Source organism: Mandrillus leucophaeus, unplaced genomic scaffold, assembly GCF_000951045.1.
Source record: "Mandrillus leucophaeus isolate KB7577 unplaced genomic scaffold, Mleu.le_1.0 Scaffold449, whole genome shotgun sequence".
Classification (NCBI taxonomy): domain Eukaryota; kingdom Metazoa; phylum Chordata; class Mammalia; order Primates; family Cercopithecidae; genus Mandrillus; species Mandrillus leucophaeus.
Genome location: NW_012104798.1, coordinates 580,672 through 608,245, shown reverse-complemented (window position 1 = coordinate 608,245; position 27,574 = coordinate 580,672). Strand labels below are relative to the sequence as shown.

The 27,574-nt window shown below is 38.2% G+C and overlaps 1 protein-coding gene across 2 annotated transcripts in view; it reads right to left on the bottom strand.

Moving 5' to 3' along the window:
• Positions 1–27,574, bottom strand: part of KCNIP4 (Kv channel interacting protein 4) — a 611,550-nt gene that overhangs the window by 256,119 nt on the left and 327,857 nt on the right. Inside the window, exon 1 of one of the 2 annotated variants that reach the window (XM_011994263.1) lies at positions 25,204–25,399. The exons of the other annotated variant lie outside the window; for it this stretch is intronic. Within the exon in view, the coding sequence (XP_011849653.1) occupies positions 25,204–25,315 (112 nt within the window). The 5' untranslated portion in view covers positions 25,316–25,399. Of the gene's footprint in view, positions 1–25,203; positions 25,400–27,574 lie in introns of those variants that run through there. 2 annotated transcript variants of the gene reach the window in all.

Here is a 27,574-nt window from a genome sequence, read left to right as displayed (position 1 = left end):
AGAAGATTCACTTTTATGGCTCAGAGGATGTGGTAGGCAAAGTTCCTAATGGCCAGTGAAGTTCCTCTTTGGGAGAACACAAATCCAAAGTGAATTCTGCAAAATCTACCACTGTACTTATTCCTTCATCTAGAAAGTGGGGTGCTTAATGGCTAAATGCATGGAAAAGTCAGACTTCTACTAAAGTCAAAGGGCAATAGAAACCCTGTACATTCTCTCTAACGACGTCACGCTGTGGAGTGAGTTTGGAAAGTTACAGATTCCTCTGGAGGGTAACATAAGCACAGACTTTTTTTTTCCTATTTCTTTATAATAAAAATTGATGAAGAGGAACATGTAGAGTGTGGTTTCCCTTTAGGCAGAGTTCAGTGGAAGTAGCATTATACATAGAAGAACTTTCAACTAAACTTAGAGAGAAATGGAGACTTTTAGGCCAATCATTTTCCTAAATGTCACTGATTTTGTGGGAGTAAGTAAAAGCATCTTTCCTAGGCATTTGTCACAGAACCACTTAAAGAGCTCCACTATTTGGGAGATATGCAAACCTCTAAAATAATCTAAGGTAATTAGAAAATATCTGTACTGACAAGAGGCTTTGTATCTCTGACATCAAACAGTGCCTGGAAGAGGTGCGTTAGTTTTCACCAGCATGCATACCAGCAGTGGCAGATACCTTCTTTCCAGGAAAGTAAACTGATGGACATGCACAGCCTATGAAAAAATTGACATTACTGAGTACAGCGCTGGGGATTAATCCTTTACAGCTGTGGGATGTCAAGCAAAATTGGAATCCAACCATTGTGGAACATGTTGAAATCAGCGGGTGTATAGAAATCTCTAAATTATTACTTTGGCCCGATGGAAAAGGTTCCATTTATCGCCTGCTGGAGGCGGTTTAGTCAGCAACACTGAAGAGGGAAGGAAGATTGAAAATGAGGTATTTTTCATGTGCACTGAAGCCACTATCCGAGAGTAGCATAAGAGAGGATAGTCACAGGCCAAATGGGTGACATGCCTCTTGGCCCTGACTACAGGTAGCCAAAATAAATGACTGTACTTTGAAATAATTGCCTTTAGCAGCATGTGTTTACTGCCTTCTGTTATTCTAATTGCTACCCTATAATGTACTTAGACAGCATTTAACTTGCTATGGTTTCAGACAGTGACACAGGTTTAAGGCTTGGCTCCAAAATGCTGACATTGTACACAGGTTTAAGGCTTGGCCCCAAAATGCAAAAATTGTATCTGCAAGAAAGGGTATGGATGAGAATTGTTGAAAGCTAGTATATGCTAATTCACGGAGGAGACTGATTATTAAAATTCTCTCTCCTTCTATCCTAGGTATTTTTCTTCTTTTTCTACTTGGACAACTTTTAATCATCCCTAAAATCTCATGACACACACACTCTCTCTCTGATGTTTTCCCCAGCTCCAGTAAACAGAGTTAGTTGCTATATCTTTTGTTTTAATTACACCACTATCATCACATTTTATGAGGTTTCTGTTTGTGCATCTCTGTTCCCACCTTGAACCCTTCAGCACAGAAACCTTATCTTTAATGGAGCTGGATGTGGTTGTTAATAATGAGCTCTGCAAGGAGACTACTTATGCTCAAACCCTGATTTCACAGCTGTGTAACCTTGGGTGCAATCCTTAATATAATCTGTAAGATGAGGAAAATGGGAATATCTACTTCTTTGAATGATTGTAAGGATTAAATAAGATAATAAAATACAAAGTGCTTTGAAAAGCACCAAGCACCATGCTCAGTTAAGTGTTTGCCATTATTTCGTTTTCAATATCACCATTGTCTGGCTTACTATCAGACATAGAGTAGACAGACTGTGCAGAAAAAATAAGAAAAGTTCTGGGCCGGGGTAATCCCAGCACTTTGGGAGGCCGAGGCAGGTGGATCACGAGGTCAAGAGATGGAGACCATCCTGGCTAACACGGTGAAACCCTGTCTCTACCTAAAATACAAGAAATTAGAGGAGTGTGGCGGTGGGCATCTATAGTCCCAGCTACTCGGGAGGCTGAGGCAGGAGAATGGCGTGAACCCGGGAGGTGGATTTTGCAGTGAGCCGAGATTATGCCATTGCACTCCAGCCTGGGCAACAGAGTGAGACTCCGTCTCACAAAAAAAAAAAAAAAAAAAAAAAAGAAAAAGAAACAAAAGAAAAGTTCCATAACAAATAATGTGTCTAAAGTGTTTATTTTTTTTGCATATTTCTTTGTTAGTTCTTCAGATAGTTAGGATGAAATGAGGAGCACACATGATAAAAACATGTGTTCAGGGACTGAGTTGGAATGCCCCCTTATCCCAAATTGGAGTGTCTTCAATAAGCCTCCCCTTATTTTCCTTAAGTATTTTATAAGTAGTCAAAAGTATTTGTAAGCATGCTTATGCCCTCCAGTTTTTAAAAAAGAATTCAAGCAAGAAGAGGTGGATATGGTTGGCCAGGTTTCTATCAAATGACTTTCTTCAGAAGCACTTTGACAAAATTAGGCACAGCCTCGAAAGCAGCAAAAAATCTGTTGTTTCTCATTTGCTGAAAACGCCATTAGCTGCCTCTTCTCGCCTTCTGCTCATGGACACTTGGCTCTCGTCGTTGATCTGCCCCCTGTGCCCAGTCTGGCAGAGAATGGGAAAGATTTCACCATATGCACAGGGAGTGGGAACTCACACAAGGAAGTTTGCAAGGAATGGAAATCTGTGCAAGGCAATTCCCTCATCCTAAGAAGGACGCCATTTAGCAGGGGCGACCATCCATTAAACTCTGACGAAAATATACTCATGCATTCAATAAATATGGAGCACCTACAAAGTGCTGGTATTGTTTTAGGTGCTAGGAATCCATTAGTGAACCAGAAATGAAAACAACAACTAAACGGATGTTAAACAAAATCAGTCTATTAGAAGGTAATGAGGTACTATCAAGAAAAAAGAAAGGGAGTCAGATTGTCCTGTAAGAACGGGCAAGAGGTGTGCAGTTTTAAACGGAAAGATTAAGAAAGTCTCCAGTAAGACATTGGAGACTGATGAGTAGGAGTTTTTGCAGTTTTAAAAATGCATTCTGCACTTTGGTGTAACTTACTTCACGAACAAGGGATGCTCTTAAATATTTGCTTATTTAATAACTTTCTGCCTACTGAGGGATATTTTTCTATTGCTTTTCCGCTTCATAATTAAATATGAATTCCTCAGACAAAATAAAAAAGCCTAAGCAGAAGTAAAATAGAACTTAAGAGTTCAGTAAAAAATAAGTTTATTTTTTCTATCTTTTCAAAAATAATATGCAAGGCAAATCACAAAATATGAAAGAACAAATTATTTTTATTTTTGGATTACTTAACAAACAAAAGGAATGTTAAAAAAAAAAATCTCTGGTAGGTAGCTCAAATAAAGAAAACATCCTGAATTAGAAAGCTATCTAACTTTATCCAGCCACCATCCTAATGTTCTATCACAGATCATGGCTCTGTGCAAACAGGCCTGATTTCTGAGAGTTTAAAAGAATCTTATGGGTTTGAGAAATGAATACACTGATTTCTTGTGAAAAATGAAAAAGCCCCAAAACTCAGCAGAGGCAGCAGTTCAAACTACCACAGGAAATGAAAAAGAGTGTGCATTTGGAACATACACAGAGTTTAGAAAAAAAAAGAAAAGGAAATTGACACAGATAACTCGGTTTCCATTAGTGTTTCATAAACTTAAATTGCCTTGTGATCAACTGGGTGCTTGTATAAACTACAAAGCGCTGGTGTGGTTCCAAGATGAGAAAGTAAAAGTAGAACCAGAAAAATTAACATAGGAATCAATTACCCTGAAAATTCTGATCTCAGGGGTCCCTGGACAGAAAACAGTGGTCTTTGGAATGCCATGAAAAGAAATAGACAAAATATCCATATCCACTTCTATATAAAGAGATATCAATGCACCATACATACAACTTGGGAATATCTGCACATACTTTGATTAGAAGTGACTTTATAATGAACAATGCTCATGTGCATTAACTCATAATACTAACACTTTTTATTGGAGATTATCAAGAGGTCAGTGATAGCCAAAGGCACTTTTCTCCCACCCCTTCAGTTTCCATGACTACGTATCTTTCCTAAACCACCCTGGCATCACTTAACTCACTTTCTTCCTCCTTGGGGAGGAATGACTTTTCAGATGGGTAAATTTAGGAAGGATAAATTTCCTGCTGTGCTCAATTTCTTTCCTGCTTTGCTGAATTTCTCATCTTTGTCTTTCTGGAAGCAAATTGCCAAAGCAGCAGAATTTTCCCCTGCTTCCAAACCTGAGTGTCCCTGGGCAGGACCACTCTCCCCTACACTGTAAACTGGGGATCCATCCCAGTCAGTATCACTCCTGACACCTAATTGCACACACCGAATTGTGTGACTGACACCTAATTGCACACACCGAATTGGAGTGTCTCATCATTCCTGACTGAGAGGCTGAGTCTGCCTAATTGTGGACCTAGCTTGCAGGCCCTTGTGCTTCTTGCACTAAGCAAAGCCTCTCACCTGGCTTCCATCATTAACAGAGACCACATTTTCTCCTCGTCACCCATGTTTCTGCTTTAGTTCTTATTTGTACAGAACCGAGTAGGGGTAAAGGTGATGTTATTTACTGGCTGTCTCTGAGGGACCCTGATAGTCAGAACGAGAGATGTTGTCAGATATACATACAGACTTCACAGTACTAACATTGGGCATGGATGGAAGCATTAAAACCAACAAGCCAGGTTTGTCTATCCCATTTACTTCAAAAACACACCTTAAATTTTTACTTATTTTATCATTTTGTTCATTTGAAAATAAATTTAAAAAACATAAAAATGCACACCATCAAATGACATGTTGCAGCGTTGAAAAATATGTGAAGAAAAATGTATAGATGAGCGATAACAGGATTTATAACTCAGTGACAATGTCAGTTTTAGGACGTTTAAATTGTGAAATCTCTAAAAGCCTTAAAGTGTTGTTCAACTCATCTTTTATCCATTTGAATTGGGCTTATCATAAAGTATAAACATCTAGTTAGAATACTGGTGAGTCATTCAACTTCTCTAACCTTCACTTTGTCTGTAAAATGGTGATAAAAAATTCTTTCTCTTCTCTTAAGTTGTACAAAGATGAAATGGGAGCACATACAGTGATTTCCAAATAGGTCAGACATGGTGGCTCACATCTGTAATCCCAGCACTTTGGGAGGCGAGGCGGGCAGATCACTTGAGGTCAGGGGTTCGAGACCAGCCTGGCCAACATAGTGAAACCCCATCTCTACTAAAAATACAAAAAAAAATTAGCTGGGCATGGTGGCACACACCTGTAGTCCCAGCTGCTGGGGAGGGTGAGGCATGAGAATTTCTTGAATCCGGGAGCCAGAGGTTGCAGTGAGCCGAGATTGCACCACTGTACTCCAGCCTGGGCAACAAAGTGAGACTCCGTCTCAAAAAACAGGAAACAAAAAAAGAAAGTATAAATAATAAAATAACACACTATTATGAATGTGAACTATTATTATTCCTATTATATGAACACTTTTTTTTTTTTTTTTTTTTACTCAGGGAGTCATGTAACTCTGCTATACGTATTTCTTCAAGTTAAATAACAATGATTTATTAATGAACTCCTGCATGCTCTTAGGAAAGGTGCTACATGTACTATGGATTAAAAAAAAAAGTAGTGCATGTTTCCCACATTCAAGAAGCTTTTATTTAAGAGAAGAGATGCAATAAACACAGTGGAAACTAAGTAAAAAGAAATTAGAGTGAATTTTGTGCCATAAACATCGTAAGAAAAGAAGAGGTTAAAAAAAAAATAAGAGGGCACTAGACATGATTTTAAGGATAACTGAGCTCAGATGGATGTAGGAGAGCAGGTCAGTGATTTCAAGGGAGGCAAATAAGTGGGAAAGATTAGACAAGAACAAGCATGGTGAGAGCGCTGGAGGAGACGGGCGAGTTGATTCTCTACTCTCCGTTTAACAGCTCATCAAGCTTTGTTCTATTGCTTCAAGGTAAAAAAGAAAAACAAAAAGATGGGTGCCAACCTCTTCACATGGTGTTTGGTTAGATGTGGCAAAAGTATAGTTTTTAAAATCTATGTAAAGAATTCTATGAATTTCCAACTTATACTCTAAGTATAAAAATAGTTGAATATCGATGATCATACACTACAAAAGAATTGCCATTTATGGGCTTTATTAATGTTCTAGAACCTGTAAGTATTTTACATACTTATACATGTGAGGTCCTCAGGCTTCAAGACAACCCTATGAAAATCAGTTGCTGTTTTACATCCCCTGCTTGAGTTTCAGGAAAATGGAATCACTCGTGAGAGAACACAGATTGTGTAAATGGTGGAACAAGAATTCAAACCCACATCTGACTTACATGCTTGCCCACAATACAGTCAACCCCAGACCATAGTATCCATCGATGGGGGTGGAAATTAGATTTTGACATGAAGGTAAAAACATAGTTAAAGTATGTGGTTCAAATGTTTAATCATTCTGGGAGCATCATTCTCTATGGTTGCAATCCGTATTCTCTTTAGAGAAGAAAGATATTACTGTGGCAGCATTCACAGAAAGTACACTTCAGCCTGAAGCTCAGCAAGTCACCTTTTTTGTGGGGGAGGTGGTAATTAACTGCGTACCCTGGCCTTCATCCACTTTTCTGATGATTTCCCTAGCTACTCCGAGTTAAGCTTCTGTCACAAAAATTATCCTGAGCCATTTGTTTAGCCTGTTTGATGTTCACTACATTTATTTTCCTTAGACAGCAGTATTGTGAATGCTGACTATATTTAACGTGCTTAGCTGTACCAGGGAAATAATCATCTTTGGCTCACTTAAAATATCCAATTTTCTTAGCCTTTGAAGAAAATCTAGAGCTAATATGGAGTAATTGGTGATGAGATAGGACAGATCCAAGTGCAATTTCAAGGCTCTTAATTTTCACCTACAGAGGAAGATTTCTTTATTATGTTAGAAAATGTTTTGGAGAGATTTTTTTTTAATTAAGAGGCACATTAAATGAATATTGGCTAGTAGTGTACCGGTTCAGGAAGAGGGGTAAATCTCTGAGTTGCTTCCTTTCTTTCAAGACAAACTTTAAATGATTCTATTTAACCAAAGAGAAGATGGAGAGAAAGCAATATAAGAATATAATTAAGTTTAACTTTTAACCTTCTGCTTGGTATTTGCCTCTGTTCTTTCACACCATAGTTAAGTGTGAAGGTAGTCCTCATCCATATTTAGAAGCGGCCTCAAAAAGAAGCAAAGGAAGGAAAGAATAAATCGAAATGTTCACTGCCTATCCTATATTCCTGCCAATATCTAGGAGTGGCCTTAAAACAATACCCTTGCTATCTCAGAGTCCATGCTACTTTTGATACACTAGCAGTATTTCTGTGGTTTTCATGTAACACATAAGCCATGTTCATGACTGAAGACCATGGTACCATAAGGAAATCTCACCACTGAATTTATAATGAAACAAATGTGTTCTCTAAGAAGAGGCATCTCATGGTATAACTGTCATGATACAAGGTCTCAAGCCAGCCCTTCCCACTTAAAAAATTTCCTTCCACTTCCAATTATAGCAATTTTACAAAGAAACTGATCAACTTTCCTTAAATAATTATTCCAGGACTTAAGTTGTGCCCTAGAGAATAGACATATTCAGGTCTCTCTGGAGTGTGGAGAGTGAGAAGATTTGATTTCATGGAAAAATTTCTCCACTCAGTTTAGTCAGCCATTGGCAAGAATAGTTCCTATTATTGTAAAATGTGTGTATTTGAAATATATTAGCTAGGCAGGTCGACTCTGAACTTTACAAAGATTTTGCAACTACAGAATTTCTTTGCTGATTTTGTATTTTTCCTTAAATATAGCTTTAAATGCTGAGCTACATGTTAGTTTTATTGTTGATGCATTACAGAAGAGAGATACAATAATACTGAGGCTAACTTATTATTTTGAGCATTAAACTTTTAGACTAAAATCTCGTCTGTGCACATTCTTAATGAGGTACATTTTCAAAGAGAGCTTTAGCTATATAACCTCTGTTGTCATGAATAAATTCATTTGGCTAATTTCCTCTGTGTCTCCTTGAAACTTCACAGTAACAGGAAAAAGTTAACTCTGACTTTTCACTAAAGTAATGTTTAAAAGTTTCTGCTAATTCCAACCTCAATGCACCAGAGATATTTAGGGATTGCTGAATATTGTGAAGACAGATGTAGGAGTTGGATATTTGTCCAGGTGCCTCAGTCTTCTAATTATTTTTTCATTATGCATTTTCTCCTGTAATTTGTTTAAATTTGGAATCACGTCACCAATTACTTCATTGCTGTCTGGTCTTCAATATTCTCTTGTTTATTTGTTAGAGAATTTCTGTGACAGGCCATTAATAACTATGCATTTGCTGACATATTAAGTCACATATCCTTAATTCTGTTCAATTAGATGTCTGGGGAAAGTACTTGATTCTAAATGTACTATCCTGATCTTACTAATCCAGGTACCTTAGAGTATGTCTTCACTTATCATAGAGATTTAGAAAACAAAAAAGAACACTTAGTACTAAAAGGAAGATTAACATAGAAAAACTTGAGCTCCAACTTCAGAAGATTGTGGTTGATTCCAGTTCTACTGATTGCTAGTTCATAATGTAGTCAAGTTACTCAGCAAATTTGAAGAAATTTCTTTATCTATAAAAATGGAAAATACCTATGGATTATCTCATGTGTAACAGAACTAAGCTTACTATAACTTACAAGAGACAAATACTCAAAATCAGCATAAAGAAAATAATGTTTTTGGCAATATTCTATTCACAATGTTTGGGATTCTTCCTACCAATAGTTATGTATGAAGAAGACACACTAAAGTAACCATTAGAAAATCTAGGTTACAATACTAGGCACTTTTAATGAGTGCTTACCATTGAAATGAATACTAGGTATGTGGCTTGTATCAAAATTATTCTGTGTCTCAGAAGCACTCTGTGAAGTTGGTATTATGATGATTTTCATCTTATGGGCAGGGAAACTGAGGTTCAGAGAGGTTTGGTGATTTGCATAGGACCACAGCCAGCAGCATTTCTGGAAAAATTTGACCTATCTTCAAAGCTCAGTGTGTCCTAACCTTAGTACCATTCTGCCTCTACAACTAAGTTCTACTATTAAGTCACAAAGGGACCCTGGGCAACTCATTACTTTATCATGACCTATATCTTGGAGAAGTTTGAATGAGCTTTCATGTCTTCTTACTCAAAATATCTATGATTATTGGTCTTCATCTTTGTCACATGAACAAGATACCCCACACATTTACTTGAGATGAACATGGGCATGCCTCTTATGAAAGATATTACTCTCTTGACACAAACAAATGGAAGAACATTCCATGCTCATGGATTGGAAGAATCAATATCATGAAAATTGTCATACTGCCCAAGGTAATTTATAGATTCAATGCCACCCCCATCAAGCTACCAATGACTTTCTTTACAGAATTGGAAAAAACTACTTTAAAGTTCATATGGAACCAAAAAAGAGCCCACATTGCCAAGACAATCCTAAGCCAAAAGAACAATCCTAAACCAAAAGCTGGAGGCATCACACTACCTGACTTCAAACTATACTACAAGGCTACAGTAACCAAAACAGCATGGTACTGGTACCAAAACAGATAATATAGACCAATAGAACAGAACAGAGGCCTCAGAAATAACACCACACATCTACAACCATCTGATCTTTGACAAATCTGACAAAAACAAGCAATGGGCAAAGGATTCCCTATTTAATAAGCGGTGCTGGGAAAACTGGCTAGCTAGATGTAGAAAGCTGAAACTGGATCCCTTCCTTACACCTTATACAAAAATTAACTAAAGATGGATTAAAGACTTAAATTTAAGACCTAAAACCATAAAAAACCTACAAGAAAACCTAGGCAATACTATTCAGGTCATAGGCATGGGCAAAGACTTCATGACTAAAACACCAAAAGCAATGGCAACAAAAGTCAGAATAGACAAATGGGATCTCATTAAACAAAAGAGCTTCTGCACAGCAAAAGAAACTATCATCAGAGTGAACAGGCAACCTACAGAATGGCAGAAAACTTTTGCAATCTACCATCTGACAAAGGGCTAATATCCAGAATCTAGAAAAAACCTAAACAAATTTACAAGAAAAAAACAACCCTGTCAAAAAGTGGGCAAAGGATATGAACAGACACTTCTCAAAAGAAGACATTTATGCAGCCAACAAGACACATGAAAAAAATGCTCATCATCATTGGTCATCAGAGAAATGCAAATCAAAACCACAATGAGATACCATTTCACACCAGTTAGAATGGCAATAATTAAAAAGTCAGGAAACAACAGATGCTGGAGAGGATGTGGAGAAATAGGAATGCTTTTACACTGTTGGTGGGAGTGTAAATTAGCTCAACCACTGTGGAAGACAATGCGGCGATTCCTCAAGGATCTAGAACTAGAAATACCATTTGACCCAACGATCCCATTACTGGGTATATACCCAAAGGATTATAAATCATGCTACTATAAAGACACATGCACACGTATGTATTTTGTGGCACTATTCACAATAGTGAAGACTTGGAATCAACCCAAATCTCCATCAATGATAGACTGGATTAAGAAAATGTGGCACATATCCACCATGGAATACTATCCAGCCATAAAAAAGGATGAGTTCATGTCCTTTGCAGGGACATGGATGAAGCCAGAAACCATCATTGTCAGCAAACTATCACAAGGACAGAAAACCAAACACTGCATGTTCTCACTCATAGATGGGAGTTGAACAATGAGAACACACATGGACACAGGACAGGGAACATCACACACTAGGGCCTGTTGGAGGTGGGGTGCTGGGTGAGGGATAGTACTAGGATAAATACCTAATGCAAATGACGAGTTGATGGGTGAAGCAAACCAACCTGGCACATATATACCTATGTAACAAACCAGCACGTTGTGCACATGTACCCTAGAACTTAAAGTATAAAAATAAATAGAGATATTACTCTCTTCACTGCCTCCCTGCTATTTAAGTTCATCTAAGTAAACCACATCTACTACTAAGTCCCAGGAAATATTTATCTGAATATGCATAGCAATAGTTTTATGCATGCCAATTTTCCTCCTAAATAAACAGACCCAGGAAATACTTCATCTGGTACAAAAGTGTATTATTTTTTCTTTCCATGAATAATCTAATGCCTGCTTAGTACCAGGCTTGATGGTTAAAATGGATGTGATAATTGATAAAAGTGTTAGCCCTTTTCATAAAGGGATGTATCTGCATTGACAAGAGAGGAGAACAGGAAAAGTATTTTCAAGCTCTAATGAGAATTTCATACTTACAGAAAATTAAAATTCCTAATATTGGTTTAAAAGCCATTAGCAGTCCATTCCTAAGACAAAGGTTCTTGGAATCACTAACACCCATTAACATTGAGCTTGTCAGCATGTCATTAGGGCTCACCTTCCAAGTGTACCCTAATCAATAGTATGTCCTGACACTGCAGTGAGCCCAAACCACTGGTTACTCCCCACATTACAGTGGGACAGGTAAATTTGAGTGTCCCTTTTGAAATGCAAATTTGCCGTGTCTCTGTGTGTGTGTGTGTGTGTGTGTGTGTGTGTGTGTGAAGACTTGAAACAGTTCATTCTCTTGTTCCATTAATTCCACTCTATGACTCTATCTTAAGAACACAATTCTAAATACATAAGGAACTTCACACACAGATAATTTATTACATAATTTTCCAAATACTAAAAGAAGAAATTACTTATTCTAAAGTCAGGATTAGTAAACTATATTATACACATTTATAGACTATAATATAGGTATTAAAATATTTATGAAAAATCTGTAAACTAATGTAAAAATACCTGTGTTCTAATATTGAATTTAAATCTGTGTAAAATTTTATAGTAATACAATATTACTAAGTTTAAACGATCAGATATACATGGAGAAAAATATTGAAAATAAACAAATGAAAATATTATCAGTGGTTATTGTTAGAATGGTGGGACTGGGGGTATTTTCCTCATGTTTCTTTCTTTTGTATTTATACGTTTTCCTCAATGATTGTTTATTACCTCTGTAGTAGAAAATCATATACTTCCCCAACACTCGGGTTTGGTTTCCAATAATTTTCAGTGCATTGATGTTTTCAAATTTAAATTTAGTTTTGTAATTTATGAAAGCATGTATATATAAAGGCTTACAAATTGTGTTTGGTTATACCTCAACTCTGAGGTTCTCAATGAGGGTTGGGGGAGTGATCTCACCTACCCTGCACCCACTGGACATTTGGCAGTGCCTTGAAACACTTTCGCTTGTCACAACTCCCAGAAAGGTGCTATTGGCATTTAGTTGGTAGAGACCAGGGATGCTGTCAATCATCCTATAGTGCAGAAGACAGCACGTAACTCAAAGAATTATCCAGACCCAAGTGTTCATAGTGCCAATGTTGAGAATCCCTGCCTAAAACAAAATGTTTAAAAATTGTTAATATACTAATTCAAGCCTGTTGTGTAAATTCTGAGTAACTTATTATATTACCAGAGCCTCTGAATAAACTTGCCTGTCCATGATCCACCTAACAGTTCACTCACTCCCACAGGGCGTTGAGGATAGAAAGATAAGTATTCTACCTACGTGATGCTTGAAATTTATCAAAAGAGAAAGACATAGAAATCAAGAGTTTAATGCACTTTGAAGTACTATGAAACAGGCACTTGATCTAACTAGGTGGTTCAAAGGAGGTTTTCTGGAAAAAATACCTCCTAAGCTGAGCTTAAAGGATAAGAAGGAGTTAATCAGAATCATGTGAACACCTAAGAGATGTGTTCTAGAAGGAGGAGTGTTCATACTTCAAAGAAAGGCATGAAGATGAAACAGTAGAGAGTGTTTGGAAAACGATGGGGAGTTTGCTAGCACTAGAGCATAAGATAGGCACAGAAGAAAGGGAGAAGGAGCCATAGAAGTTTCAGAGTCAGAGCCTCTTTTTTTCTGCCTAAGGTATACTTCCCAGTACGGGGATGAGGTTGAGATAAGACAAGTATATTGATTTAAAAAGCATGTTGGTTTAAAAGGACAAGTATATTGATTTAAAAGGACAATCTATTAAAGATGCAATTGAAGAACCCACTGATAAATACAGCCATACCTCAAAAATAGTGTGGGTTCTGTTCCAGACCACTACAATAAAAATAATCACAATCAAGCAAATCATACTTTCCTTTTATGGTTTTCCTGTGAATATAAAAGTTATGTTTACACAATACTGTAGTCTATTAAGTGTGCAGTAGCATTATGTCTAAAAAACAATGTGCAACCTGTACTTTAAAAATACTTTACTATTAAAAATTGCTAACAATCATTTGATTCTTCAGCAATATTGCGAAAAGATTAGTAAGTATAATATTTTTGCTGGTAGAACTGGCCTTAATGTTGTTGGCTGCTGACTGATCAAGGTGATAGTTGCTGAAGTTTGGAGTAATTGTGGCAATTTCTTAAAATAAGACAATGAAATTTGCCTCATTGATTGAACTCTTCCTTTCACAAGAGATTTCTCTGTAGCATGTGATGCTGTTATTTTATCTACTGTAGAACTTCTTTCAAAATTAGACTCAATCCTCTCAAATCCTGCTGCTGCTGCTTTCTCAATTAAGTTCATGTAGTATTCTAAATTCTTAGCTATCAATTCAATAATGTTCATAGCATCTTCACCAGAAGTCGATTCCATCTCAAGAAACCACTTTCTTTGCCCATCTAGAAGATGGTACTCCTCATTTGTTCTAGTTTGATCATGAGATTGTAGTAGTTCAGTTAAATATTCAGGCTCCCCATTCGAATTCTAGTTCCCTTGCTATTTCTACCACATTTGCAGTTACTTCCTCTACTGAATTATTGAACCGCTCAAAATCATTCATGAGAGTTGAAGTCAACTTTTTCCAAACTCCTGTGTTATTTTAACCTCCAATAATGAATTGTGAAAGTTCTTAATGGCATATAGAATGGCGAATCCTTTCCAGAAGGTTTTCAATTTACTTTGTCTAGATCTATCACAGGAATCACTCTTTATGGCAGCTATAGCTTTACAAAATGTATTTCTTAAATAATAAGATGTGAAAGTCAAAATTACTCCTTGATGTAAGGGCTGCAGAATGGATGTTGTGTTCAGAGGCATAACAACAACATTAATACATCTCCATCAGCTCCTGGATGACCAGGTGCATTGTCACTGAGTACTAATATTTTGAAAGGAATCTCTTTGTGAGCAGTAGGTCTCAGGAGTGGGTTTAAAACTTTCAGGAAACCATGCTGTAAACAGATGTTTTGTCATTCAGGCTTTGTTCCACTTATAGAACACAGGCAGAGTAGATTTAGCATAATTTTTAAATCAGCCAAAAAGTAGACTTTAACTCTCACGAATGATTTTGAGGGGTTTAATAATTCAGTAGAGGAAGTAACTGCAAATGTTGTGGAAATAGCAAGAGAACTAGACTTAGAAGTGGACCCTGAATATTTAACTGAACTACTACAATCTCATGATCAAACTAGAACAAATGAGGAGTAACTTCTTCTAGATGGGCAAAGAAAGTGGTTTCTTGAGATGGAATAGAATCCTGGTGAAGTCTAGGTTGGAATGGTAAATGAGGACTGGCTTCAACTTAAAGTCATCAGCTGCATTAGCTGCTAAGAGAGTCAGCACGTCCTTTGAGGCTTTAAAACCAGACATTGACTTCTCCTCTCTAGCTATGAAACTTTTAGATAGCATCTTCTCCCAATAGAAGGTTGTTTCATCTACATTGAGAATCTGTTGTTTGGTGTAGTTACCTTAGCTAGACCTTCTAGGTAACTTCCTGTAGCTACTACATTAGTATTTGCTGCTTCACCTTGCATTCTTATGTTATGGAGATAACTTCTTACCTTAAACCTCATGAACCAACATCTGCTAGCTTCAGACTTTTCTTCTGTAGCTTCCTTACCTCTCTTAGCCTTCACAGAGATGAAGAGAGTTAGGGCCTTGTTCTGGGTTAAGCTTTGAATTAAGGGAAGGCTATGGCTGGTTTAATCTTCTATTCAGATCCCTAAAACTTTCTCCATATTAGCAATAAGGCTGTTTTGCTTTCTTATCCTTCATGTGTTCAGTGAGGTAGCACTTTTTATTTCCTTTGAGAACGATTTCTTTGTATTCACAATTTGGCTAACTGGCACAAGAGGCTTAGCTTTCGGCCAATCTTGACTTTCAACATGCCTTCCTCACTAAAGCTTAATGCTTTCTAGCTTTTGATTTAAAGTGGGAGATGTATGATCTTCCCTTTACTTGAACACTTAGAGGCCATTGTAGGATTATTAATTGGCATAATTTCAATATTGCTGTGTTTCAGGGAACAGGCTGGCCCTGTGGAGAGGGAGAGAGATTGGGGAATGGCCGGTCAGTGGAGCAGTCAGAACACACACAGTATTTATAGATTAAGTTTGCAATCTTATATGGATGTGGTTCATGGTGCTCCTAATCTGATCTCGATTATTCCTGGTGTATGTGGTACAAAAATTTCTCTAGTAACACCAAAGATCACTAGTCAAAGATTGCTAAAACAGATACAATAATAATGAAAATGTTTGAAATACTGTAAACATTTCCAAAATGTGACACAAAAACACAAAGTGAGCACATGCTGTTGGAAAAACGGCACCAAAAGGCTTGCTCAGCAGGGTTGCCAGAAGCCTTCACTTTGTAAAAAGCACATTATCTGCAAAGCACAACAATGTGAAGTGCAAGAACACAAGGTATCTGTTTACGCCTGTATCATCGAGCCTGGGTAACACACTCCATACAGCTCTGGATACCGTGGAAACACAGGGAAAATTCACAATGTACTGAGGTAGGGTGTTCTCTCTTGTTCAGCTGGAGAGAAAATGAATGAACACAAATTAGGTGATTTCAGGGACAGGGCATCAGGGTTCATTATTAAGTGTTGTGTTTGCTGTACTACATACATCAGGAGTAACTGAATTCAGATTAGGAAGAAAGGGTGGTATTAAAGAGAGGGTGGGTTTCACTTAAAGCTGAAATGGGGAAAGAAGAGTGGCGTTTGTGTAGGAGAAGGAGTTCTGTGAATAATAGAAGCCAGGAATTTGAAACTGAGATCAGCATGAGGTGTTCTTGGAAATGCTAAAGTAGGATTTATCAATTGCCAGTGGTTCTCAAGTCTGCTTGATGCTGAGTGCTAAAAGTGTTGCTCAGATGCAGCTCAAAGATCACCTCTTTGAGTCCTTTCTGATGCTCTCCACTTTCTAAATAGGATTGGTCAATCTTTCTTTTATGCCTCTCTAAAATCTACATAGATGTGAGGCCCAGGCAATTTACTAAACTAATTTCTTGGTATGTTCATTTATATATAAACCCAACATAGTAAAAATTACATCTTTATATTCTCAATAACTAGTACAGTTCTTGGTATACAGATCACACTCGGAAACCTTTCTTTCCTGGATGACTGAATAAGTGATTATGCTAATAATGGGTATGATGACTATGCAAAGCAAAGAAAGCAATGATGTTAACACTATAAATAATGCCCGTATATTTATTGAGCTCTGTGTGATAGGCACTGGGCTAAGGAGAGTTTTAACAAGTATCATTTAATTTAAATTTCACAATGATGCCGTGAGGTAGCTACGACTAGTATTCCATTTTACAAATGAGAGAACTGGGGTTCAGGTGGTTATATCTTCTCCAAGATCACAGCCAGTAAAAAGAAAAGCTGGAAATGAACTCTAGGTCTGTCTCACTTCAAAGACCATGATCTTATCCACTACTCATGGATCTTTTATTTTTAAGAGAGTGTAGACTTAAGGTGATTTTATTTTTTACTATTTGTTGATTGAATGTATGTGTCCTAGACTCAAAAGGCTCAGTGTGAATAGCAATGTAATTTTAAAAATTGAAATGGGTCTTTAACAAATCTAGGAAATAAGAGTTTGCAAACTCAATGAAAAGAGTATATTATCAACTTTTCCAAGAGACAATAATACTGAAAATGAAAACCAGTAGGACAGGGCACTCAAGCATTGATTCCTTGTATGACAATACCAGGCAGATGGCTTAATTTATATAACAACTATCTAAGTTGGTCCAGCAGTATGAAGTCAGGGAAAAGGAAGTCGTTTTATTGAACAAACACATATGTGTTAATTTAAATCACTTGACAATTTGGCAGACAATTCCACCAACCCCCTAAAAAGAGACTAGACCTCCATCCCCCTCAATAATACAGAAGGGACAGAAAAATCTAGTTAAATTTCCAAAAAACAATAAGTCATCAACCTGAGACCCCCTTCTCAATGGTTCCCTTTATTGCCAACTCTAGAACAAGGGCTGGCAACATACAGTGGTAGGCCAAATCTAGTCTGTTGTCAATTTTAGTATCGCCTGCCAGCTAAACATTGTTTCACATGTAAAATCATAGTTAAAGAGGCAGACATTAAATAAATATACTGTGACATATGAAAATCATATGGGATTCAAAGAGCATCTACAATGTTTTATTAGAACATGGCCACACCTATCTGTTTGCATATTATCTATGGCTGCTTTTGCGCTACAACAGAGTTGAGGAGTTGCGACAGACTGCATGGCCCACAAAATCTAAAATGTTTACTGCTGAAAAAGCTGGCTGGCCACTACTTGAGAATCAAGCTCAGCAGGCGTCAGACAACTTGGCGCAGAACACACTGCAGATACCATGGGTTTGGCCTTTCTAATTTATTACCTAACTCAATGGTTCTCAATGTTTGGCCCCTGGACCAGCAGCATGATTCTCAAGTAAGAACCCATTAGAAATGTGAATTCCCAGACCCCAACCCCAGATTTACTGAATTGGAAACTCCATGGGTTGGGCCCAACAATCTGGGTCTAACAGGTCAGCTAGGTGAAGCATTCTTCAGAGAACGGCTAGTCGAATTCAAGAAATTGGAATGTGGCAACTGTTGTTTCAACACAATTACAAGAAAGGCACTGATTGGCTCCTATTTGTGGATGAAGAATAGAGCTAGATATTCCAGTTATATTTTATATTTTAGTATTCCCTACAATAACCTTCAAAGACTGGGATTATTAACCCCATTATAGGAAAAGGAAATCGAAGCTTGGGAGAATTAAGTAACTTGTTCACAGTTAGTGAATTAGGATTTAAACTCAAATCTGTGTGCTTTATAGCCTATACTCTTCCCTCTCGCCTTATTCTGCCTTCTCCCTTGTTATGTGAGAGACGATGAAAAGCACCTGTGGGCACCCGGAAGGTGCTGAGCTGGTTTATTAGTTAGGTCTTGTTGTTTTCTTGCTGATTATAAGCGATTTCCTAGAATATGGACATCAGAAAACACCACTGTGGACCCACGGTTGATCAATATAACAACAAGAGCACTCTATACTCATGTTTGAACAGAAGCAAACACATGAACTTTTTCTTTTTTTTTTTTGAGATGGAGTTTTGCTCTTGTTGCCCAGGCTGGAGTGCAGTGGCATGATCTTGGCTCACTGTATCCTCCGCCTCCTAGATTCAAGCGATTCTCCCACCTCAGACTCCAGAGTAGCTGAGATTAGAGGCATTCACCACCGCGCCCTGCTAATTTTGTATTTTTAGGGGAGACAGGGTTTCTCCATGTTGGTCAGGCAGGTCTCAAACTCCTGATCTCAGGTGATCCGCCCGCCTCGGTCTCCCAAGGTGCTGGGATTACAGGCATGAGCCACCGCGCCTGGCCTAACATGAACTTTAAACCTCAAAAATAATCAAATATATCCTATCCCAGCTAATACAAGTAATTGCTGCTGCTTTACCTATTACAGCTTTCACCTCTGTCTAGTCTTCACTACTTGTAGATACCAGCTACCCAATCACAGCATGACTCTGGCTTCTTGACAGCTTCCTGTCCAGGCCAATGTCTTGCTTCCTTAAACCTTCTCCAAAGGCACCAAAATGAGCTCAAACCCTGTAATAAATCCTAACACTCTCTGAGACATTCCACCTTTCTCTGCAGCGTGTATTCTCTCTTTCTGCAATGAATAATAAAAGAAAAGTATTCAACCACAGGTGTGTTTCCTGATGATTTTTGACTGGAGGGCATTCCCCTTCCACTCCCCTGACTGCCCACTTAAAATTATAGCTCTCCTCTTCCAGATTGGATGAGGCACAAGTTACCAAAGTAAGTAAAAATAATTAGAACTGGAAAATAATAGTCCCCAAACTAATCAGTATCAAGCACATTGCCAGGTCCAAGCAGAAACTTGGTATTTTAAATAATGAAATTTTTAGTGCCAATCTGATTACAAAAATGAGTTCAGGAAACTGCCTTTTAAAAATATAGTTCAAATTTCTGCTTTTAATTTCTAGTCTGTACCTGTCAAAGTTTTGGATCTCTCAAGTCTTGAGATTTAAAATGTTACCATCTTTATGCAGCCTTCGCCAGAATCTTCTAGATGGCTCTTCTTTTTCAGTTTTCTAAAGGCCTTACTCCCTCTCACAATACTTTTTCATCTTGGATTAGTTACTCATGAGCTGTTTGACCTCTAACCAATTTGGAAATTTCTCGAAGGCAGTAAAACACCTGACCATCCTCCCTTCCCTTCCACACAGTAATACATATTTGTTATATTTTAGCAATAAATCTAAACGTTTTTCCAGTTACAGAATTGAAAGTGTTGCTTTTCCAGCAAACCAGAGTTCCTATAAGCTGGGATTCTGCAGCTCATTGTTGGTTATCTTAATTGAAATTATCTCCCTGGCTCAGGAGTTCTAACAAACAGATGTGTTTGCTGTGCAGGTATCTTCACTTTGCGAGGGGATTTTGATGTGAAATGTTACTAACAGAAAAAATATATATAACAAAAATCTTAACGAATCAATAGTTTTAGGCTACTTTGGAAACCTGAAAATGGTACTGGAAGTTATTTATTATGTGGGATAAGCAGATGTGTACTGGCACTATTCCTGTATGGAGGCAAATGGCGTTCAGGCCATAATTTTCTTCAGTAACTTCTATATACCAAGCACTGTGCTAAACAGCAAGGATAATTGTACAATTAAGGAGAAGGAGTAAAACTGTCAACTCCTCTCCTACTTTTTATTGTTGTTCCAGGAATTTCACATGGTGTATCATGGCCCTGTGCTTGTACATGGTGTTACCTCACCCAGTGTTTTACATATAGTACTTGCATAAGCACCATTCTTACATATCAATCTTATACACTTCTCTTCATCCATAAAAACCAGGATTAGAGGTCACCTCCACCATGGAGTCATCTCTGATTGCTTTCATCTCCTCCACTTGGACTTAATTACCTTACATTCTTCTTGGATTTTCTTGTACTGGTCTATCTACCATGATGTATTATATTTTATTTGTTAGTATTCTTTTTCTTCCTATGCAACTGAGAGTTTCTTGAAGGCAGCAACTATCTTTAATTGATCTCTATATTCTAGAGCCTAGCCTAGTGCCTGACATACTGTAGACAATCAATAAATATTTATTAAATGCAAGCCATATGATAACAAATGGCAAAGTACTGATAATTATTGAAGCTAGATAATGAATATATGACAATTCATTACACTATTTTCTATACCTTGTTTTAGGTGTAAAATTTTTCAAAATAAAAAGTTTACAATAATTGAAGACCTTGTAAGACAGCAGATAAATCTATCTAAAGTTTTAAGTTCCTTCCACTATACCTATAGTTATGATCTCTGCATACTCCACATTTCTTTCTTTTCTCATAAAAAAAGGATATTTAATAAAGCCAAACAAAGTGGCTCTGAAATAAAGTAGAAATATATTGTTTCCAAAGAGCTGCATGTCATGGATATCATATTAAATAAGAACTTCTGGAAAAACTGGAAATGAACAGTTCTCGCCAAGTATTTTATTGAGGAGGGAATTCTGTGGATTTTTGTCCTTCTAATCTCCCATCTGAATTGCTACAAAAGCATAACTAGTATCTCTGCTTCCACCTTCTTACCTCTGAACTCATCTTCACCTACTCCCAGGTTGACCGACCTAAAACATGGATCTGTACCACTTGCTCCCTGAAAGTTGAAGTCTCTGAGTCAATGGCTCTTCAATGGCTAGGCAATAAGTCTGCACTTCTAGTGTTGAACCCCAAATAACTTATCCAGCCACATATTTTATTTTACTGTTCTTAGACCCATATGCTACGAGCCATACTCAATTCACTGTCCTAATGAACGCAAGCCACCCATTGTCTGCGCCTAGAGTCACAGCTCAATTTCTTTGCTCAGCCTGGAATCTTCTTCCTGGATTTTCCAATTTGGGAAACGCTTCTCTCACTCCAAGGTCCTGTACAACTAGTTTTTCTTCTCCATTAAACCTTCCCTGGAGTCCTTTCCAGAATGAACCTTTCTACCTGTGCTTCTACCGGCCATGGCTTGGGCCTATGCCCAGCATTATTTCCTATTGTCTTGTTTAGTAAGTAGTCTCCTTTACTAGAATGGAAGTTTGTTGAGGGCACTTCAATGTTCATCTCACACTTCCCCACCCTCTCAGTCAATACCCAACAGGGTACCCTGCACACATTAGAATTCAATATGACAAGATCACAAGCTAAAGTATGAAATGATGCGCCTAATCTCATGAGTGTTCTTTCTCCTTCCCCTTACTGAGTGAATACGTGCAAAATTTCAAATCCCCATAATAAAATCACATTGGTTATTTTGATCTTCTTTACAAATTGCTTTTGAGTCTTAAGTCGTGAATTTCAATTAAAACTTTTTTTAAAAAATAAGACCATCAAAATTGGAAACCAAAACAAGGAATTGTTTCCCTTAACCCTTTTCTATGTCTAATTCTAGTCAACATTAGAGATGAAAATATTAAGGCAATACTGCTTTATCTCAACATTAATGTGGACTCTCTCATTCAAATCAACTCAGAAGTACTTTCTAATGTATTATATAGAAAATCACACTGGAGAAAATAGTCCATGATGGTACCATTGATGTATCACTGCTTCCTGAGGACAGCTTGTAAGCTCAATGCTGCCTAAAAGAAGCTCAAACTTCTACTCTGGGCCTTTTCACCTGCACTTCTCCACCATAAAAAAGAGGCTAATTCTCTGGCCTCTTGTGGGTTATATTTTCTAGGTGATGTAATCTTAATGAAGAATTTAGCAATTTGCATTGGGATAACCCTGTCAGCCTTTATTATTTGCAGCTAGAAAGAATGAAGGTTCTGATCATCTAATTTTTTATGGTGGTTTGCACTTTAGCTGCAATTTTTTCTTAATCCTTTACTTGGCTACTGATCAAAAAGTCCAGGTTCTGTTTCTGCTTAGACAATGTCATAGTCTAAAGAAACAGGCAGGAGGCCTAGGATAGAGGTGTCATCTTCTCACCGGACTTCATCCTTGGACTCTGCTTGAACTGGACATTCATCATGATTGAATGTAAGTCACATTTGGTCAAAATTCAGTGCAGATCGTAGAGGTTTGCAAGGGGCTGGGGAGACAGCTTGGCTTGCTTTTGTCCTAATCTTGCCTCTAATTTATGACAAAAGTCAGCGGTCTGGCTTAGCTCATTTATATCCCATGCTTGGGTCTCATTCCTGGATTGAGGTCAAAACTTTGTAGAAATTATTTGCCCATTATGTGATTTTCTTTTAAATGCATCTGCCACAAATATTTCACATGATATTAACAGTCAATTCAGGAAAAGGCTCAAGAATTCCAGAAACTTCCCATGTGCATTTTCATTTATTCCTTTTCCCAACATTAAGGAAGATGTATAAAAGTATGTTGCAGTAGGAAAAGCACTGTATAGGATTCAGTAGTCTTTATTTTTTGATCCTGCTTCTGCTCCCAGTGACATTTGCCTTATGACAAGTCAGTTAACCTCACTGGATTGTAGTTGTCTCCTATGCAAAATAAGAGTTGGCCCAGACTAATATTTCCTAACATGTATTTCAGAGGAAAAAGGGACTCGCTCAACAGGTATATGCGGGTCTTCCCTCATGTATGGGGATAACCTGCATCCTTGTGGTTCAGCATGATCGTGGATTCTATATGGAATCAAAACTTTCTCCAGCTTACTGAACATTTCACATAATATCTAAACATATTTATGTATATCTCTATGTGTATGTGTGTGTGTGTGTAGATATAGAAATATAGATTCAGATATGGATAGGAATATGATTTAGATATCTCTCCCAAGGAAGACATTTCAGATCAACTCAAAATTTCTGTGATTCTATTTGGGGGAGTCAGGTTTACAATTCTAATTTTCATTTTGTTGAAACTCAAATTTGAAGTTTGAATCTGCAGACCTTCAACTTTAAGTGATATGAAACAGACCTTGAAGAATAAAAGCTGAATCGTTGCCAGGGACCTTACACTTGGGACTTTTGATTTTAAATTTCTACATTATTAACATTGACAATATAAGAACTATGCGCTATCCTCATAGCACTGTGAAAGTTGACTTCCTCAATACATTCGTGGGGGTTGTCCTTTAGCACCCAGCTCTGAAACTAAGCTCCAGTACAATGCACTAAAGTTGGGGACTATGGCTCAACTAAGCCCAGAGAACAAAAACGTGGTGACAAAATAAAATAAAAGCAAAGTATTCCAATCATAGAAACTGAAATTACTTGTACTGTATTAAGACACTAGCATTTAGTGCATTGAGGCAGAAATCACAAGAGAATGGAAAATTGTGTAACATTGGAGAAGCCTGCTTATGCATTATTTTCCTTCAGGGGTTAAATAAAATTACTGTGAAATATAAGAAAAGGAAAAAGAACTAAATTCTGAGGTTTTAATACCATTACAGTATTATTTGTATTGTGTCAAAGCAGAACTGATTGAGAACACTTTAAAGAAGATATGAAGATTACAAGAGAATGTATGTTCTTATATTGTCTAAACAGTTTGAATCTAATGAACCTACTTTGCAGAATAAAAGGCCTTTCTGAAGATAAGATACATTGACCGTTATTAACATATTGACAGAAACAACCTGTATACCGGATGTGCTTTGGGATGATGTCATCGTAGCTATCAGGTCTTAGCTCCTATAGTTAGAAAGATTACAGAAAGCATAGGCAAGTTTAAATATTTCCATCTCCCCACATTAAACACAATGTGAGAGGTAAATATTCATAACTTGGCAATAAAAGATCATATCCATATCTGGAAGAAATATTAGTAAGTATCTCAGGGACGCCATTCTTTCACTTAGGAAGAGAGAAAGGCTTGCATGTAGAATTGATATCAAATGATTTAGGTTTAAATGATTCAAAGGGTATTATTTTAGTAAAAGCATTATTTTATAAAAAAAATGTGTGTGTGTGTGTTTGATACATACATATACATTCAAATAGTTAAAGCAAAGTTAATCAACTTTTTAAAACTCTCCAATCTTTGAATAACAAAATTCATTTTGGACAGCAAGAGTAAAATTTATGTTAGATGGATCTAATTTTTATTGATAGCAACAGTCCTGCCTCGTGTGTATGAGTTCCCACTCAGGAGACACATGAGCAATGAGACTCACTGGGGAATGCAAATGAAACACTTGCAAATCAAGTGTTCCAAGCACATTTTTGCTGAGCACCCATTAACTCAATTTCATAGCAAAAGCTTACCCATTTTATATCATAATAACCCACCCGGGTTCACCCTCACACCTCCTAACTAATGAGGCACACACAGATATTCTCTTCACAAATCAAGATGCTCTTTCATAGGATGAAATCACTAATGACATTAAGGTGTGGTAGCCAACATGAACTTGACAACCAAATACCAACCCGTATTATCACCCCATAGGAGTCCTAACTTCCCACCTTAGAAAAATATTTAACCCACAAAATGCTAAACCCAAGTAGATTTCAAATAGAAAGATAATGGTACAATATCCTTTCCCTTCTAATATAAAATATCTGGATAAACCAAAATGAACTGTCCAGTCACTAGATGCTCTATGCCAAACATGCATATTTTAAAACTTTTACTCTGAGTATTAAGCCCTCTTAACTTCTGCAGCATCTATAGCTACTTCTAAACCAGACCTGCCCAACAGCACAGACTGGGAGCGACCACTTTACCTTCCGAAAAATCAATCAGTCCCAGCAAATGAAGCAGCTTCAGAGATGCACATATAATCACAACAATACCCACTGTTTGTAGTCCTTCGGACTCCCACTCCAGAGTCAACATCCTCCGAGCTGGCAGAGCATCCCAGCCTCCAGACCCCTTTGGAGTGGAGGGAGTTAATTACAGAATCCTAGCAACGTCAGGCTTGGAACAAAGACTTGCAAGGGGAAAAAAGTGAGCAGTTCCTCGCAGCTGCACCCTGCAAAGCCGGCGGTCCCCCGGGGTGAGGACAGACCTGGACTAAAGTCCAGCCTCTCATGCTGATCCTGGCATTTGGCTGGCGGGGCTCCCCCCCGCAACCACAGCGCACGGACCTCTCCACTCTACGCTGCAGCCAGCGGGCGAGTAATTCGACTTCAGAGCTGCAAGGGAAACGTCTGTCGGAGAACTGGAGACTTTGCCGTGTCCGTGGCGAGAAGGGACACTCCTAAAAAACTTGCCCGGGAGAGCACCGCGCGCTTGCCTCGCTGAGGATGCGAGGCTGGGCAGATCTGCGCGCTAGTTTGCTGCCTGGGAAGCTTGCGAATGGCCCCTTTTTGCCAAAGCTGTTGCTCTCTCTTCCTAGAGCCTCCTCTGGGAGACAGCTCAGCCCCCTCTCTGAATGCTAGGAAATAATCAGTTCTGGTGGCTGGTGCCTACAGGTCCTTTCTGAAAGCCCCCGTGGAAGTCTATAAGCAGCTTTTCCAGGGAGAAAAGTGCAGGAGCAAAGCTCCGTGATTCAATGACTTTGTCAAAGGAGAACACCTGAGCCTCCCCCGCCACGCCACTCCTTGTTCTGGTCTCTGCTATCACGCTGGGTGCGTTATCAGGGAGATTGACTTAGTCCTTATATTATATTTACAAACATGGACGGAGGGCGTGGCGGAGCAGTACCCAGCAACAACTAAGATGTTCATAACTGCCCCCTGGAAGATGGGCACCACCATCGTCCTTTAAAGTCTGGCCTCAGCCCCTCTCAAAGCAAAGTTTCACAAACTTCCCTGATGATAAAAACAACCTGGGCTTGTTTGTTAAACCCACGCTCATCAGAGGAGCCTGGAGTGTGTGTTATTAAGTAAGAAGCCCAGGTGACTCCTATCAACTGGGAAGTGTGGACAGCACCGTCGCAAAGATGCCATCAGGTGTGCTAGTCCAAACCACTCCAAACAGACCCTGTGCTGTGCCAGGACCACACTGGCTGAATCACTTTGTTGGTTATCTCCACTCTGCTGAAGCCCAACCTAAAAATGGAGGTGAAGAGAATCAACAGGGACCCTGTATGTGAACTGGAAATGTAAGGGTTTGTGAGTAATATCTCAGACCCCCAGGGACATGTGCAAGTTCTGCTTCTTTCTCCCTACGTGATCTTGTGCAAGACATTTAACCATTCTAATAACAGGTCCTATTCTATGATGTCAAGATCATAATACTTCATTTAAAGTTCTCCGTTTAAAGGGAATTATGGGAATAAAATGTGATCACAGTAATAGTTACCATGTACTAAATAAGCATTTACTATGTGGTCATCAATACTGTAGTGACTTTTCAACAATTAACTTATCCCTACATCTGTACGTGGTAGATAAGTTAATCTACCACATAAGTGGCAGATTATAAGTTAATTCTAATAATTTTAAGTTTGCAGATGGGGAAAATAAAGCATGAAGAGGTTAACTAACTTGCCAAGCAGTGGACATAGTGACTGGAAGGCAACAGGCTTTCATTCAGTCAGTCATTCATTAACATTTATTAAGCTGCTACTATGAACTATAAATGGTACATGAATGATCAAATGATGAATATTGCTCAGCTCTGCTTTTGGGGGCTTACAGTTTAATGAGGAGGCAGGCATGAAGTAAAATGTGACCAATAAATGCACCAACACTCGGATAGATGCCTGCGCAGTACAGTGGGAACACGAGGAGGGAAAGTCAACTCTATTTGGGAAAGGGTATGGTGGTATGAGGAAGGAGACTTTATAGAGGCAGTAACCATCCATAACGGTAACTTGAATCATTACTAGAAATATTATAGCATACCATGCTCAAGTTTTGAGGTTGGTAGACCTGGGTACAATCCTAGCCTTGCCCTTGCTTGCTCCATGACCTTGGAGAATCCGCTCCATCTCTGAATCTCAGTTTTAAACGGGAATGCCCCCTTCTCATGGTTGATGTAAGAATTAACTAAGTCTGTGGGGAGTTGAGCCCAGTCCCTGGGGTCCCCTGCCCAGCATATGGTAGTTGTGGGGTGATGATGGAAGTTCCAACTCTTTAGAGGCTCTGCAAGGTCTGCTTGGATGAAACGACTCTGCTCTTCCCTGGTCCTGTCACCCCCGCTCCCAGG